Source organism: Euprymna scolopes, chromosome 26 (assembly GCF_053919585.1).
Source record: "Euprymna scolopes isolate OS-2025 chromosome 26, ASM5391958v1, whole genome shotgun sequence".
Lineage (NCBI taxonomy): Eukaryota > Metazoa > Mollusca > Cephalopoda > Sepiida > Sepiolidae > Euprymna > Euprymna scolopes.
Window position 1 is genome coordinate 97,802,098 of NC_136507.1, and position 16,114 is coordinate 97,818,211.

Consider the following 16,114-nt stretch of genomic DNA (forward strand, 5'->3'; position numbering starts at 1 on the left):
TATTATATAAAACATTACTGAATCCTGAGCAATGCCAAGTCAGTATAGTTAGTAAATGACAAGATATGAAGTAAAAAAAAAAAAAAAATGAGTTAGGGTTTGAATAATAAATTCTTGCACTCTTATTTGATTCTTTGTTGTTTTGTGTAATTGCAGGACAGTTTAGAAGCCCTTGGAGAAGTGCTTCTACAAGATAATTTCACAGTATGGGATCCAAAGAATTTAATCAAAAAAGGAAGGGAACGTCACATATTCTTGTTTGAAATGTGTTTAGTATTTGCTAAAGAAATCAAGGACAGTAATGGCAAATCTAAATATATGTATAAATCAAAGCTATTGGTAAGTAGTTCGAGTACTACTGTGTCTATATTGTGTGATTTATTAAATTCTTATGATGTATGTACTAAATGAGAAATCTTTATCTTTTTCTGTTTTTGTAGATTTCAGATATTAATATCACAGAGCACATTGAAGGCGATGAATGTAAATTTGCTTTGTGGACTGGAAGAGCACCCATTTCAGATTACCGAATAATTCTGAAGGTATACTATTGTTTCAAACACAAAAATAAATAATGGTTTTTAAATGTTGAAAAGAAGAATGTAACTTTTCGGTTTTAAATCTCATGTTAAAAAAAAATTTAAAAAAAAAGAGAGATTTAAAAGTATGCAACACTTTAAGATTAAAACTTCTAACTTTCTGAATCTATCCTTGTCTTGCCGCCTTTCCCATTTTTCCACATCCCTTTCCCCCACTCCCTTTGGCACTTCATCCAACGCATTCTTATCTGTTGAAAAAGAAAAAAATATATAATAATATAAGTACTTTATATAATGCATAACATTGTAAATGATTGAAATACCAACCTCCCCGACCCTTTTTTCTGACAAAATATTTTTTGGTTCTTCATTATTGTAGCGAAATCCGTCAGCTGAAAAACTGAGTTTTCATTAAAAAAACAAAAACACAAAATCAAAAACAAATGATGACTAATTCCTATTTTTATCAATTTCAACAGAAAGCAATGTAATTTACCTAATTGTCATGCCACAATTAATTAAATATTACTGCATTATTACATAAACATGTACATTGACAAATAGTTGCATAACATCCACCATTAATTGTAACAAGACGAACCAAGTTACTTCCCCCGACTTGATGCTTTCGAAAACTATTTTCATTAATAATTAATTTTCGACCCTATCGTTTTGCATAATTTTTGGATATTTTCATTACTGCGACATGATAATTGAGTAGATACTATTGTTTCACTTGAAATTCAATATTTTAATTTTCTAATTTCGCTTACAATACTGAAGAAGAACCAAAATTTTTATTTGTTGTTGTAAGGGAGACAACTATTTGATTTTTTGATCTTAATTAAAATATGTTCTTGATGAGCCGTTCCATATAAGTTAACAAATTTACCGAATTGATTACTATATTGTCCAATTTCTACTGTACACTATTTAACCCTTATCCTCTAGTGGCCGCTTGGTCTTGATAATATGGTGATGCCTGTGTAAAAAAAAAAAAAAAAAATAGTATTTATAATATCAGTAATCCAGACTACTGAATATTTTTTAAATAAACTGTAGCGAAGTACATTATTATTCACACCAATAACATGGTACAACAATAACAAATAAAAATCAGAATCAGAATTTGATATGTTAACTTAAATTCAATTTAGGCTAATTTTGAAAATCTCACAAAATAACTTTATACTTTGGATGTTAAACTAATGATTATTCAAATATAAATATCCGACAAAGTATATATTTTATGTAAAAAAACAATTTTTTAAAACATCTTTTGGAGTTTCATGTAACAAATTCATCATAATTTTACCTTTTTAAAGAGTCTTCCATGTGTTAAATTATAATTAAATGGTACATTTACTTTGTGTTGGAAATGTGTTTAGTTCTGCTAATATTTGTGTGAATTTATACTTTAACGTATACGAAACCCGGTAGATAAAGGGAGATAACTATGTATCAGCTCTTTAGATATAATATTTAAAAAAAAAAAAAAAAAAAAAAAAATTTTTTTTAAATAGTTTACAAAAAATAATTTTTATTGATGTCAGAAAGATCATGAAAGTTAAAATAAAGTTTCCTATTTTATTTTCTTAAATTATTTTTTATCATAATCCATCATTTAAATACTTAAGATACCTTCTATTTTGTTGGCCAATTTTCAAGTTTTATTATTGTTCCTCCGACAGAGGAGGGATTGGACCAAAGTAATTCACTCCCATTCATCTGTTCGTTTGTTCACACTTTTTTCAATAACCACACCTTGGATTTTTTGTGGAAATTTTGCACAAACATTAGTCATAGTGAAAGTAAATTTTTTGCCAGGAAGGATTTTCCCCAAATAACTATTATAGGGTAAAATTGTCCCAAAAATGTTCATCCATTCATTTGTTTGCACTTTTCTCAATAACCATGCTTTGGATGTTTTAAAAAAAATTTTACACAAAGATTACTCATGGTGAAAGTTAATTGTTCACTCATGGAGGAGGACCTTGCATGTTCGGCTTGTATTATGCAAAAATCTAAGTTCATTGACATTTATAGATAAGAGTGAGCTAATGATCTTTAGATTAATATTTTTGATAATCGTCTTTCCACTATTATTAAGTGAAGGTGTGTGTGTGTGTGTGTACATCTATCACTGAATAGTTTGTTTTTTTTAAATAAGGTTTTTAATAGTATTATTATACTTATAATCTTCTTTTTTACTTATCTATATATAGTTTATTATTATTATAATTATAATTAGCAGCAGCAGCAGTAGTGTATATATTAGTGAAATAGTAACTGGATTGTGTTTATTGGGAAAGTGGTATTTTCCACCGGAGAGTCGTCATTAATTTAACAGCTGCCCTATTTTTAAATCTCTGAAACATTTACATGATAAACAGCTCATGATCCCCATTTTCTATTTAACGACTTCAGTTAAGGTGACTTGATTTTTTTTTTTTTTTTACACTGTTGAATAATTAAATTTCGGTTTTTTTTTTTTTTTGTTTTTTTTTAATGGTAAATTTTCTAGCACTAAGTTGTCTTATGCAAGTGCTAAGTCTGGGATATGTTGAATTTAGTATCCACAGGAATTAAAACTGTATTTATTTTATTTATTATTTTTTTTTTATATAAATGTTCAAAGCTTAATTCCAAAGATATTAGCTTTATATTAGAACCTCTCAATATAATAAAAGCTCAATATACTAGATAGAGCAATTAAAAAAAAAATAATTTTCTAGTGTGTGTGTGAGTGTGTTTTTGGCAGTATTTTTTCATTTAAACAGACATTATTAAAGATAACAGAAAGCTTTTGTTTGGTTTTATCTGTTTTTTATTTTTTCTCATCTTTTCTTTTTGTGCGCGGGTGAAAAATGTTGATAAAGTCTCATATGTATGAACAGATGCCAGCATTTTCATGAAGTGGGTGGTAAAAATATGAAGCAAACATTGTTAAAAATAACAGAATTTCTCAGCTTGATTATACTTTTTATGTTCAATTTTTGTGTCAAATAGTGTTATCAGCTGTTTTTCTGCAGTTTTTTTGTTGACTTGAAGATAATGAAAAAATTTAGTGAGACTTATAGAACATTCTTTAATGTTTTTTGACACAAAAAAGATTACAAAAATGGAATGAATAAAAAGAACTGTATAATCAAACATAATATACTTATGTTTGATAATGTTTGTTTATATGGAAAAATGCTGTTTAAATGCACACGTGTGTGTGTGTGTGAGAGAGAGTGAGTGAGTGAGTGAGAGAGTTTATAAAAGCTGAGAGCAATGTGGAAAGACCGGAAAAGTGAAGGGAAAAAAAGAAAAACAAACAAAGAACAATACTTAAAGCAAAATACAATTTACTTATATATAAATGACAAAAGTCTATATTACAAATTTCTGTAATTGCATTAACCTTCATAAATTAAGGACTGGTATAAATAAAAGGTGAAATATAATTGGAAAAAAAAAAAAAAAAAAAAAAAGAATTTCCACAAAAATATATTATTTTTGGAAATTTTTCAACTTTTAAAACTATTTAAGAAAAAATTTTTTAGCTGAAATCCTCCATTGGAAAACTCCTTTGTTTTTAAGTCTATTAATCTCTTGCATTCACTGCATTAGTTTGCTTTCAAGGATTTTAGTCGTAATATCATTGTAAGGATCATCAATAGTTTAGCATGAAAAACCGATCCTGGAATTTGAAAACAAAATATTCTATATCATAGCACCCCAACACCACCTCCCTCAAAAAACAAGAACAATATATATTAGCAAAGTCTCGATCTTAATATTTGACCTTGATTTTGAAAGAGTGTGCACCATCCCTAGATCAGAGACCATCATCATTTCAGATTTGTTTATGATCGGTCCAGTGGTATGGGCTGGTGGAAAGTGTGTGTGTGTGTGTGTGTGTATATATTGACTGCAACCTTGAAAAATGGTGTGTACGATCCCCAGGTGGGGGACCATCATCATGCCAGGTTTGATTATAATTGGTCCAGTAGTGTGGGCTGTAGGAGAGAGGGAGAGAGTGTGAGTATATATATATATATAGAGAGAGAGAGAAATGAAAAGGAACAAACTGTATTATTTTATTTTTATTTCTCTATTTTGTCGGAATACTATTTCCATTTTCATCATATATATATATATATAGGCTATGACCTGGACCTCTGACCGTCACCTTGAAAAATGGTGTGCACCATATTTTGCTGAGGGACCATCATTATGTCAGGTTTGGTCATGATCAGTTCATGTTAGCTGTAGGAAACTTGTACATACACACACACACGAACGCTACTACTTATATACGCTCTTTATCTGCACATTTCTCGCATGTTTCGGAATGTCCAACTAATCAAAATAATTTTCAAATTTGTTTTTATTATGTAGGCATCTTCACTTGATACCAAGCAGCAGTGGGTAAAGAAGATGCGGGAGCTCATCCAGGAATGTCTTGTTTACAGACATTCAGCTTTGAAGGAACAATTGACAAAACCAGTAAAGATGTTTGGACATAGGACAAGCAGGTGAGTTAATCTATCAGCATTTTTTAGTTTCCATCTTTATCAGCTTATCTCTTTTTTTTACCCCTGCAAACATTATTTGCTCTCCTTCATAATTTTTGAAATTCAAATGATTTTATCTGTTTTAAATTATTTAAAACTAGTTGAAGTACTCCTCTGCATTGGGTTTCACAAATTTTATCATTCAGTTGGCCGAAAAGTTTGTTCTTTTTTTTTTTTTTTTTTTTGGAGGGGGACATTAATTTATTTCCCACACTCAATCCAAAATTTTCAGAATGTCTGTGATTTATCCGTTTGTCAAATGACAATCTTATTCAACTACTGCTTTGACTTGGTCACTGTTGATCATTGACAGACCAGAGTGAGGAGTATCTTTCACTGAAAAACTTCCTTTTCGGAATCGAGCAAACCATTTTTGGGACAGTATTCTCCTCATACATGAGACCTGCCATGTTTTTATGCAGATTTCCATTGATTTTCTTTTTGCTTTTCTGTGGTTAAAAAAAAAAATTAGATGTTGATAGTACTTAGCTTGATCTTCCATTTCAAGGCTTGAAATATAAGTAAAATTGTAAGAACTTCTCGACTCTGAGGCTTATTACACAATAATGCCAACATACTCGCTAAACCAAATACAGGATTTGAAGAATAGGAGTATAAAATTATCTTTGGTAGACCGGAAAGACGATATTAAAAAAAAATAAACAAATGTTTTGGCTAACTCAATGTGCACCAGCAGATTTGATTTGCTATCAAACATGTTGAACGTAAAAAATAAAACTTTGGAAGGTATGGATCCTTACTCTTGCTCTTTTGAGAGTTAAATAATTTTTATAAGTACTGTTCTTTTTTGTGTGTGTGTGTGTTTTTTTTTTTTTAATGGAAATTTCTCTAGACAAGATATAAAGCCATTTGATGTTAGGAAAAAATATCATTTCAAGGTCAAAACTTAACCAACAATAAATGTTGTAGCAACAGATTCCAACTCTGACAATTAACAATTTTTTCCCTTTTGTAAGAAACATTGGAATATGAGGACTACAGGACAAATAAGGAAAGTGAGAATTACAAGGCTGCCAAAAGTAAACCCAATTACTTATAGTCAAGATTGTCTGCTCTTTTTGACTTGTGGTTTCTGCTTTGCAGACAGGATGAGGGTGACAAGCAAGATATGAACCCTCCTGATTAATGATTATCTTCCTTGCAGATAATGGGAAAGCTCACCACCTCTCCCCTATGTTAAGAATGGCTTTCTTATCTGCCTGATCATTTCTAATTATCCAGTCAAATGGACAGTAGAAGCCGGAAGTCAAAAAGAGCAAACAGTCTTGACTAATCAATTAGTTTTTATATTCAGAAAATAAAAATATGAGAATATAATGTAATACCTTTTAAGGCCTGATATAGATTTAGGTGCGATGCGCAGACACAAAATATTAATGATAATGCTAACTATTTTTCTCAATTTTTTAAATAAGGATTAATAACTTGTATTATTCGGATTATTGTTCTCATCCTGAGTGTTATTTTCACAATGTTTCGGCCGATGCAACCTGCAACCTTCTTCAAGTCTATCTTGTTGAATCTTGGAAATCTGCATGGAATTTTGAACGGAATCCTTTATTTAATCTGGTGGGGGAATAGCATGCCATGATTATATAGAAATCTTAAGAAGCAGATTTCTTAGATCAACAGAAGGATTCTCAATTTGAACAAGAGACACTTGGAGAAGTTCAGAGGTTACAATTGATTGAAACATTGTGACAATAACACTCCAGATGAAAGCAGTAATCCAAAGAATTCAAATAATACATCATAGTAAAAATTCATCTAACGATGAGCAAACAACTGTAAATCACAGAATCAGGTCAGACAGTCTTCACAAACAACAAAACCACCCTAACTTTTAAATGCATACCATACAATATCAAATTAAAAAAAATCTATAATGTAAATGCCCTTCCTGATTTCCTATATATACATTTGAATGCATCAATTGAACTGTAAACTTATTTCAGAAATTATAAACTTTCCAAGGCCACACCGTGTGCTTCATTACTGACCATAAACTAACTGATCACATTACAATTCAGTTGATGCATTCAAATCTGTATAGGCATACAGTAAGGGCATTTATGTTATTGATTTTTTTTATTTGATTTTGTTTGGTATGCATTTAAACGTTAGGATGGGTTTTGTTGTTTGTGAAGACTGTCCAACCTGATTTTGTGATCTACAGTTCTTTGGCCATTGTTTGATGAAGGTAACTTGTGCCTAAGATAAACAGTCTCTGTAAATTTTTTAAGTTGTTGGCCATTGGTGTTGAGCACTTGTACCCCCACGACGTGAACACCCTCGATAGACCCGACAGGCTGCAAAATCCCAGCCCCACACTGTAGAGATACCTAGATGTAAAAGATCTTTCTACTCCAGTAGTTTCTTCCCCAGAACCGCTAGACTTTGGAATTCCATTCCAGGTCCCTGCTTCCCCAACAGTACTGACGTGCAGAAGTTCAAGTGCAACATGAACCAACATCTTGCTGCCCAAATCCCTACATAGTACCCCAGTAGTTGTTGCCCCTGATAGTAGCCCCCTACACCAAAGTGGCAATGTGCCTTGTTTGGGGTGAAAATGTAATAAAAAAAAATTTAAAAATTTGTTTTCTTTTTATCAGTGTTAATGCTTTTAGTCTTGCACATGTTCTTTTGAAAGAGTAACTTCTTTTGAATATTTCACAGGATTATCTAGAAATAGCTGCAAATTAGAGCCATATCATCTGCATGGTCAGATTAGACCAGATTAGACACTTTTTATCAATGAAACTGAAATAAAGTTATATTATTCTTCTTTTCTAATTGATCTCCCCTCATTGGTGTTTGGACCAATCAGAATGCAGGATTTATTTCACCTGTGTGGTAACATACTACATCTCATTCAAAATTTTTTTTTTTTTTCTTGTTGCTTTTTTTTCTAACAATGTTGTATAAAAATGTCACTAATGTCAAAAATACTTTGCACTTTTTGCAGAGATATGGAAAGTGATTCAACATCATTAGACGATGTCCATATGGAGCGTAGGGCTAGCCTTGTCTCGGTGAACTCCAATACTACCACTGCCACAACAGACAGCAGTAGCAGCAGTGGCAGCAGCAACAGAGTGAGTATTGAATTTTCACGCATAAATCATCTCAGCACTTTTTTTAATATTTATGATCACATGATGAACAATTTGTCGGCACAGGAGTTTTCAAACTTTTCTACTAGAAAATAAAAGACTTGCTTTAAATTTTAATAGAAAAAAAAAAGAAAAAAGGAACACGCATCTGAAGAAGGAAATTTTATTCCCGAAATATCATATGACACTTTCATCAAACCGTACTGATGCAAGTAAGATTGTAATATAATATAAAGAAAATATCTATATATACTGTATTAATAAAAGGTGGAAACTGCAAAACTTACTCCACCGTTGTATGTTTTAATTTGCTTCAGTTTTCATGTTTAACCATTATGTCTCTGCATTGTTTGCCTTCTATGAATTATCTTTATATACGCACTTAACAATGCTTCAAGCAAACTACGTTCACCTCTAAAAAAATATTTTTAAATAAACATTTTATAGGAATAAAATCAGTTATGTATCGCTAAATAAATAATATTTATTGATAGATTCATTATTTGCTCTGGGATTTGGTTTATTTTTTATTTATGATTATCATTATTGTATTTTTTCAAAATTTGAGATAATTGTAACATTGTGGAGGGAATTCAATTCTCACAGATTTACAAACGTTTTTTAAACAGAAAAGGCTATCTCTCTCTAATTGACACATAGTTAGCTCTTTGGATAGTGACATCTCTCAGTAGTGGTGACAGTAGAAATGTTCATTTTTAATTTGTTTCTCCTTGTAGCTGTAATAATAATAATTGAAAAAAAAACAATTATAAAAAGCAACAAATAACTTCATTATTTGCTCTGGGATTTGGTTTACTTTTTATACAGCAAGTAAATCAGATAAACTCCATCTTTTGTCTTCCGATCTCAATAATATGGTGGAAGCCTCAAAACAGCATCCGTTTACTTTGTTATTGTATTTATAAGAAGCTACTCTGCTACAAGCTTCCTCACATGACATTGCAGTAATGGTGCAGAGACAAAAATATGCGGCCATGATTGGCATGTACCCGCTGTAAGGAATCAGTGGCATGCGAACTTAGAAACATTTGATTACGAGGTGAAAATGATTATGCAAATTTAGGCTCGGTTTTGTTTTGGTTGCCACATTGTGTGCATTTTGACAGGTGGTGTTTATTTATCATGTTGATGAAAGAGATTGCTATAGCAACACATCTAAATGTACTTAGTTCATGTCTGGGTTTTCGATTCCATAATCAGATGCATCATTCCGGCATCATATCCTAACACGTAATCCTAAAGTTGGTTACCAATATTGCTAAGTGAAAGTTGTACTATGGAATTCAAACTGGATACACCCAGATTGACAATCCATATCGTTATCTACTTAACCATTTTCACATTCTTGATTATAATAATTAAGAATAACAAATTAATGCTTCTATCAAGTCAGAGCTGACAGAATTAGAACAATCTACCTCCCATTGGTTAAATAAAGGATTCAGTTGGGAACTCTGTTATTGTTTCTGTGTTTGATTGGAAGGTTCCGAATTTGCAAAAAATGTATCTGAACATGGTGGTATTTTACATTGACCAAAACATGAATATACAAAGATGATAATAATCTGTATAACTCAAATAATTATGCTATGTTAATTAAGTAATACCGGTTTTATTTTATGATTGATTTACAAATATTTCTTCATAAAAAAATATGATTACAAAACAATGTCCTCCCTTTGATTATTGGATTGGAGAGTTCTGAAGTCAGAAATTAAAATGTCCTGTTCTGACTCCAACTTGTATTTTAAAATCTTCCAATATTCACTGTTGATTCTTTGGAGATTATAAAATCGGACTCATAGCATTCTTACAAGTCCGACCGCAACTCCTTCACAAACCTCCAACTCTCTAACCTCGATTTGCATCACTTTTCAGTTATCAAACTCCTTTTTGTCATTTGTCACACTAAATAAGACTTCTGAAGAATTTTTAAGGGTGGGAGAATAAAAACTGTTGCAGTAATCGTATTCCATCTTTCGAGTAGTTTTCCTATTTTTGGTTGTTGCCATTCTTGCAATGTTTCTGCTGTTGTATATGACAGCCTTTTCAGGCCCAGAGAATATAATGGCTAAAATGTATAAATATAAATAACACATTGTCAGTGAACAAAGTTTCTTTCCTCAAGCTGCCCACATGTGGAACACTGTTCCATTGGCCTGCTTCCCAGCCGATTACAATATGCTAGCCTTCAAGTCCAATGTAAACAAGTTCTTGTTGAGCCGTCCCCTTCAATAATACAAATTTTACCCAATTTAAACCATTAACGATTACTAAATTACCACATCACATTCATTAACCTTTATCCTCAAGTGGCATTCAGGCCTTGATAAGTGGTGACTACCTTGTAAAAAAAAAATGAAGAAAACAGTTAGAAACATAATTGATGTAAATGTTGTAGCAATAATGATGGAGATATTATCTTTTAATTTGGATTATTTAGATTATTTTTTCTTCTATTATTATGAACCCTTTAGTTAATCCATGACTCGTGGCGCAAAGGTTAAAGGTATTGAGTTACAATCAATTTTAAGTGTTGGTCTTCTGGAAGTTGAAGGTTCAATCCTTACTACAAGTGGTACTAAGAATAAAATAAAAATTATTTTAGATATCTGCCCGATCATGGCTGATGAATGAAAACAATTTACCTCCGTGAATGAAATGGTGAGTTGAGTACGAAATTCCATGAGTGCACCAGCAAAAGGTTAAAGGTTACGCTGACAAAAACGTTGTGAATCAATGACAACCTAAATAAGAATAGTAATCCCAATAATCTAATGATACAAAGACAAAAATAACAATCCAAATTGTAGATAAAAGTTTTTAAAGTATTCCTTTATGATTAAATTTTTATTTATATTATGGTTCAATACGAAACTTATGTAAACAATTTTACTAATTCTATATTGATGTAGGGAAAGTTGTAGTGTTTGTGTGTGTGACAATGACTTGCCTCAGAAACGCTCACGTGTTTGCAGGTTTTCTAGAGTCCAGTTACTTAAACAATAGAAAACCAGAATGGCAATGCACAATTGATTTTATCTTCCACAGTCACGTGTTTAACGCAAATACTCATCTTTCACATGCAAATTAGATGATCTTGACTACATAAAAGCAAGCTATTTGAAGAACAGGACGGTTCATTTGATGAAGGCGGGCAGTGCATACATGTCTTAAGGCAAAAGAGGTATATGAAGATAATATCACTTAATACCATTTCTGCTTACTTTGTGTCTAAATGTTCATTCTTAAAATAAATATTTTCAAATTTTTTTAATATATATATATATATATATATATATATATATATATAAAGAGAGAGAGAGATATGGTGGATATGTTAAAAACACGAGGGAGTGGTAATCACTGCTCAATGTACTTTTGACGGAATGAAAATGTGTCAAGATGCGTACAAACTTTGTATTTTTTTTTTTTTTTTTTTTACAAAGGCGTCACCACTTATCAAGGCCGATAGGCCACTCAAGGATAAGGGTTAAAGAGTGTAGAGTAGTCAAAAGGACAATATAGTAATGGAAGTTCGGTAAATTTGTTAACTTTGTTTTTTTTTTGTTTTTTTTTTTTCAAACATATCTGATGAGATGTAACTACGAAAATTTTTAAATAATATAAAATTTAAAATTTTTTGGTTTATGTCGAAACAATTGTAATATTTGAAAAAAATACAAATATGAAGTTATTCCTTCTTGTTGTTTTTGTTTTTTTTTGTGTACATATATATTATGGACATAAATCTCAAATCATATATTTTATGTCGTAATGTCAACAGTGGTTAATGTTTTTAACTACATGCATACATATATTGTTGCTTAAATAATTACTTGGGTTCTTGAAACCCTTTTGTTGCGATGGTTATAAATGGAATTAGTATAATATATGGTGCATTGGGTATGTTAGCTGTTTTTAAATCAAGATCATTTTCCATTTGGCTGTACTTGTTCAAGGACAAACTGTCTGGTAGGTTTGCCCGTTAGATCAGCTAAATGTGTGAACAGCAGAAAACAAACAAAAACTGATAAGGAATGACATCATCAGTGAAAGGAACAGGAATTGCTAGTTTATGACAGGAAGTCAAATACACAAATTAATATTTGCTTGTAAATCATTATGAGGAAAATTTCCCAATGATTTTTGGCAACCTACAATCCTAATCTCTAAACTTGATGGTCTTGAGAATGGATTCCATTTTAATTCATTTATCAAAGATCCTCATTGATGGTTCACATCCAAACTTTCTTGAGTCATCCTACTCTCCTCTAATTTTCCACCTGAAGATTTTTTAAATATAAGAACTGCTCCCCTCAACATGGCTGGAACAACATAGCTGACTATCAGGAGCTCATCAAGCTTTGGTATATTCAACTTTCCCAACAGAGCACCAGAGTTGATATACTGGGTGTGGCTCGATCCAATCTAACCCAACAACACATAACCATCTGATCAGTGCTTGGTCTGTCATTATATTGGAGATGAATGAGTGTGCAAGATAGTCTTTGATAGAGATCAGTCTTCCATTCAGTCTTTTATAAATCTAATGACAACAACCTGTTTAGAATCTAGAATATCTGTCAATACCAAATCTGCAAATACTACAAAGAAACTTTTCATAATTTTCAGAATATACACGTTTGGTCTACTGATTATTAATTTTTATCTCCTATATTGATCTGAATACTCTGTTATTTCGCAGTTTAAGCTTTTTATGCAATTCATTCTCTAATTCAGCAATTCTTGCATAATCAGCATATAATTGTTTCTAGGGTATTTTGTAAAGATAGCATGATCGTGTTAACACACCCGTTCTTGTCAGATCACCAAAAGTTTGGCAACATTGAGCCTGGTTAGCACCAGATGGGTGACCAATTGGGAATTCTAAGCACTTTATGTGCTCTCCGCTTATGTCTGCATTTGTTTTCAGTTGTCCTGTATGTACACGTCACTTGCCATTGGTATTTAACAATGTCAACTCAGGAAAGGTGTGGTTGGATATTGCGCACATCCTGCCACAAAAATTTCACATGCAGGCACCCGTACGTGGGTATCCATAGTCTGTCAAAGACTGAAGGAGCCTGTTATTGTTATTATTATTATTATTATTATTATGTAGTAGTAGTAGTAGTAGAGATTTAGAAGGCTATCACATATATATAGACATATATGTATGTACTTATTGATTTGTAAATCACCACTTGTTTTCATCTTCTTTCATCAACACCGACTATATCTCATTCCTCGCATTGTGATAGTCTTCTAAATCTCTACTACATACCTATCCCACACAATGCTTCAAGCAAACTACGTATCAATTCTATTATTATTATTATTATTATTCTTTGTATAGAATTCCCCTGTTGATGCCTCAAGCACAATGATGAATAGCGGAAGATAAAATACTGAATTGTAGTCATTATCACTAAGAGTTGTTAACACTAACTCTGCTCCAATCATTGCTGTATATAGATCAGACAACGTATACAAATCCACTTAGCGACACTCTCTTCTCACTGTTCATGAAAACACAGTTTGAAGGAAACAGTCAAATACCTTTTCAAGGTTGATGAAAGAATAATTTTTCGTTTTTGTGGAGATATTTTCGCCTGCAATTGCTTCAGAATGAAAATAGTATCCCTTGTGTGATGCCGAGGCATTAAAGCCAAACATGATATCATTGAATGCAATAATCTCATAAATATATTTTTCTGTCACTCTCTCCATTACCTTCATAACGCAAGTTATAGGCTGAGGTAATTGTCCCTTTCCAATGTATCACCATTTTCCTTATATAGGATGATAAAAACACCATTCTCCAGTTCAGATACCATTTTTGATCAACATATTCACAAGATCAGTTGCAAAGTAGCGCCGGCCATTTCAGATATCTTCAACATTTCTGCAATACAACAGGAAGGCTCATTTGCCTTTGCGTTCTTCATTTTAACTATGGACCTCTGCTATCATTGACAAGAATTACCTCAACTCTGAAGCCAACAGAGTATACATCATTTTTGAAATGGTCTTTTCCCTGTTAGCTGAGAAACAGCTGATGTCTTGTGCAGTTCTAGATTTACATCCCCAGGTCATTGCCTCTCATCTTTCAGGTGGAATAAGTTTATTGCTTACAACCTGAGACGCTCCTAACAGGGAATCCCAACAGGACTGCTCAGGCAATTTCTAATAAGCTTGAGTGCTTCTCTTTCAGTAGCACTGGCTTGATTCTCCCCCTCCCTTCCGAGTTTTCATCCTGTGGTGGAATGAAAGTAAATAACATCATTTCCAGAGAATCAGGATGATCAAACAAGCCACAGGATTAACAAAAGATAGTTTGTCAGCATCCCAAGAGAACTCCTCATTGAGGTGTTGACAACTATGTTTTTTTAGTGTCACTTAATGAAAAAAATTCAGCATTCTCCTTGACACATTTGTCACCAACTACATCTTCATTGTTCCTTCACATCTGCTTGGCAATACTAAATATAGCATTCTTGTTAAAATACACATTAGCCCACTTTACCTTCTTACCCTCCCACATAGCAGTGTGGACAAAGTGGGGGGGGTGCATATGCATAGTCATTTACAGGCACTGTATCACAGCGCTTCAGTGTGACTATAAAGGTGTTTTTAAGCTTAAATTGTTTATTCAAGAGTCAGAGATTTTGTCCAATGTGCCATCCGCACAAGATATAAAGGAAATAAACTTTATTGTTTATATAAACAATATCAACTGTCAAGGAGTGCTCTATTTGTTTTACAAAGAACTGGCAATATCACTTATCACAGTGCTCAACCTATAAAGGGGCAGAGAAGTGGCACTTTCTCTGTTTGTGTGTTCGTCCATATTTTGAATTTTGGTTAACAAATATATCTCAACTTTTACAAATAAAAAATATTGCATTAATACTAAATAATAATAATAATAATATCTTAACTATTTTTTTTAGTAGTTTATATAAATATTTTTATAACTAAATATTAACAATTATTTTTATACCGACAGACACTTGTTTCATGCTTTACGCAATCATTAATGTCAAAAGTGCCAATTACTGCTGGTCAGGAGATTTGAACCTGGTCACAAAATCAACCTTGATTCCATAGGCCAGCATTCTACCTTCAGTCAACCAGAAATTAACAATTATTAATTGAATAGTTGAAGGAACTGTCTATAAATGCCAACCAGCATAAACAGTCAGAATTTTGCCTTTTGTCCTTGTACTTTTTTTAATTCTGTAAACAGGGCTCAATTTTCATTTCCATAAGGGGCTTTATCAAACACACTGTCTAGGCTTGAAGGGTCTAGTCCACATATATAAAGATGACTGAAAGATTATTCATTTCAAATGATGTTATTTAAATGTATTTCATCTGTTTATTTCTAATGATTAATAAACAGAGCAATATGAATTAGAAGTATTTAATCTATTTTCATTTATATAATAAGGAAATGTTAAAAGGCTGCTGATTGAGCTAAATTCTTAACCAAAAGCATAGATAAGAATCACAGTATTAAAAGATGGAAAAAATGCTATTTAGTAAAAAAAAAAATGGGACCTCTTAGATTTCAAACTACCTAACCGTTATGCCTCTCAACCTCTTAAATTCACTCAAAATTTAGGTTAATAGCTCAATAGTGTATGCATTACAAGAGCTGAAAATATATTAATTTAATAAATGTTACAGATTTTTTTATGAAAACATTTTTATTCATTGTTTGTACTTGTTTTCAAAGTACTTTTTTTTTCTTGATAATAAATTCAAGATGTTTTCAAAAAGGCTTTTTTAATGAATTTTTTTTTCTCCCATAAAATGAAATAATCCAAATTCTAAAAAATTATCAATCCTT

At 31.7% G+C, this 16,114-nt stretch overlaps 1 protein-coding gene across 13 annotated transcripts in view; it reads left to right on the forward strand.

The window, feature by feature from the left end:
• LOC145248297 (kalirin-like) overlaps window positions 1-16,114 on the forward strand; it is an 858,283-nt gene that overhangs the window by 492,207 nt on the left and 349,962 nt on the right. For all 13 annotated transcript variants that reach the window (XM_080110176.1, XM_080110182.1, XM_080110183.1 and 10 more), the window contains 4 exons: window positions 157-339; window positions 441-542; window positions 4,926-5,062; window positions 8,088-8,217. In XM_080110176.1, coding sequence (XP_079966302.1) covers window positions 157-339; window positions 441-542; window positions 4,926-5,062; window positions 8,088-8,217 — 552 coding nt within the window. The remainder of the gene's footprint in view (window positions 1-156; window positions 340-440; window positions 543-4,925; window positions 5,063-8,087; window positions 8,218-16,114) is intronic.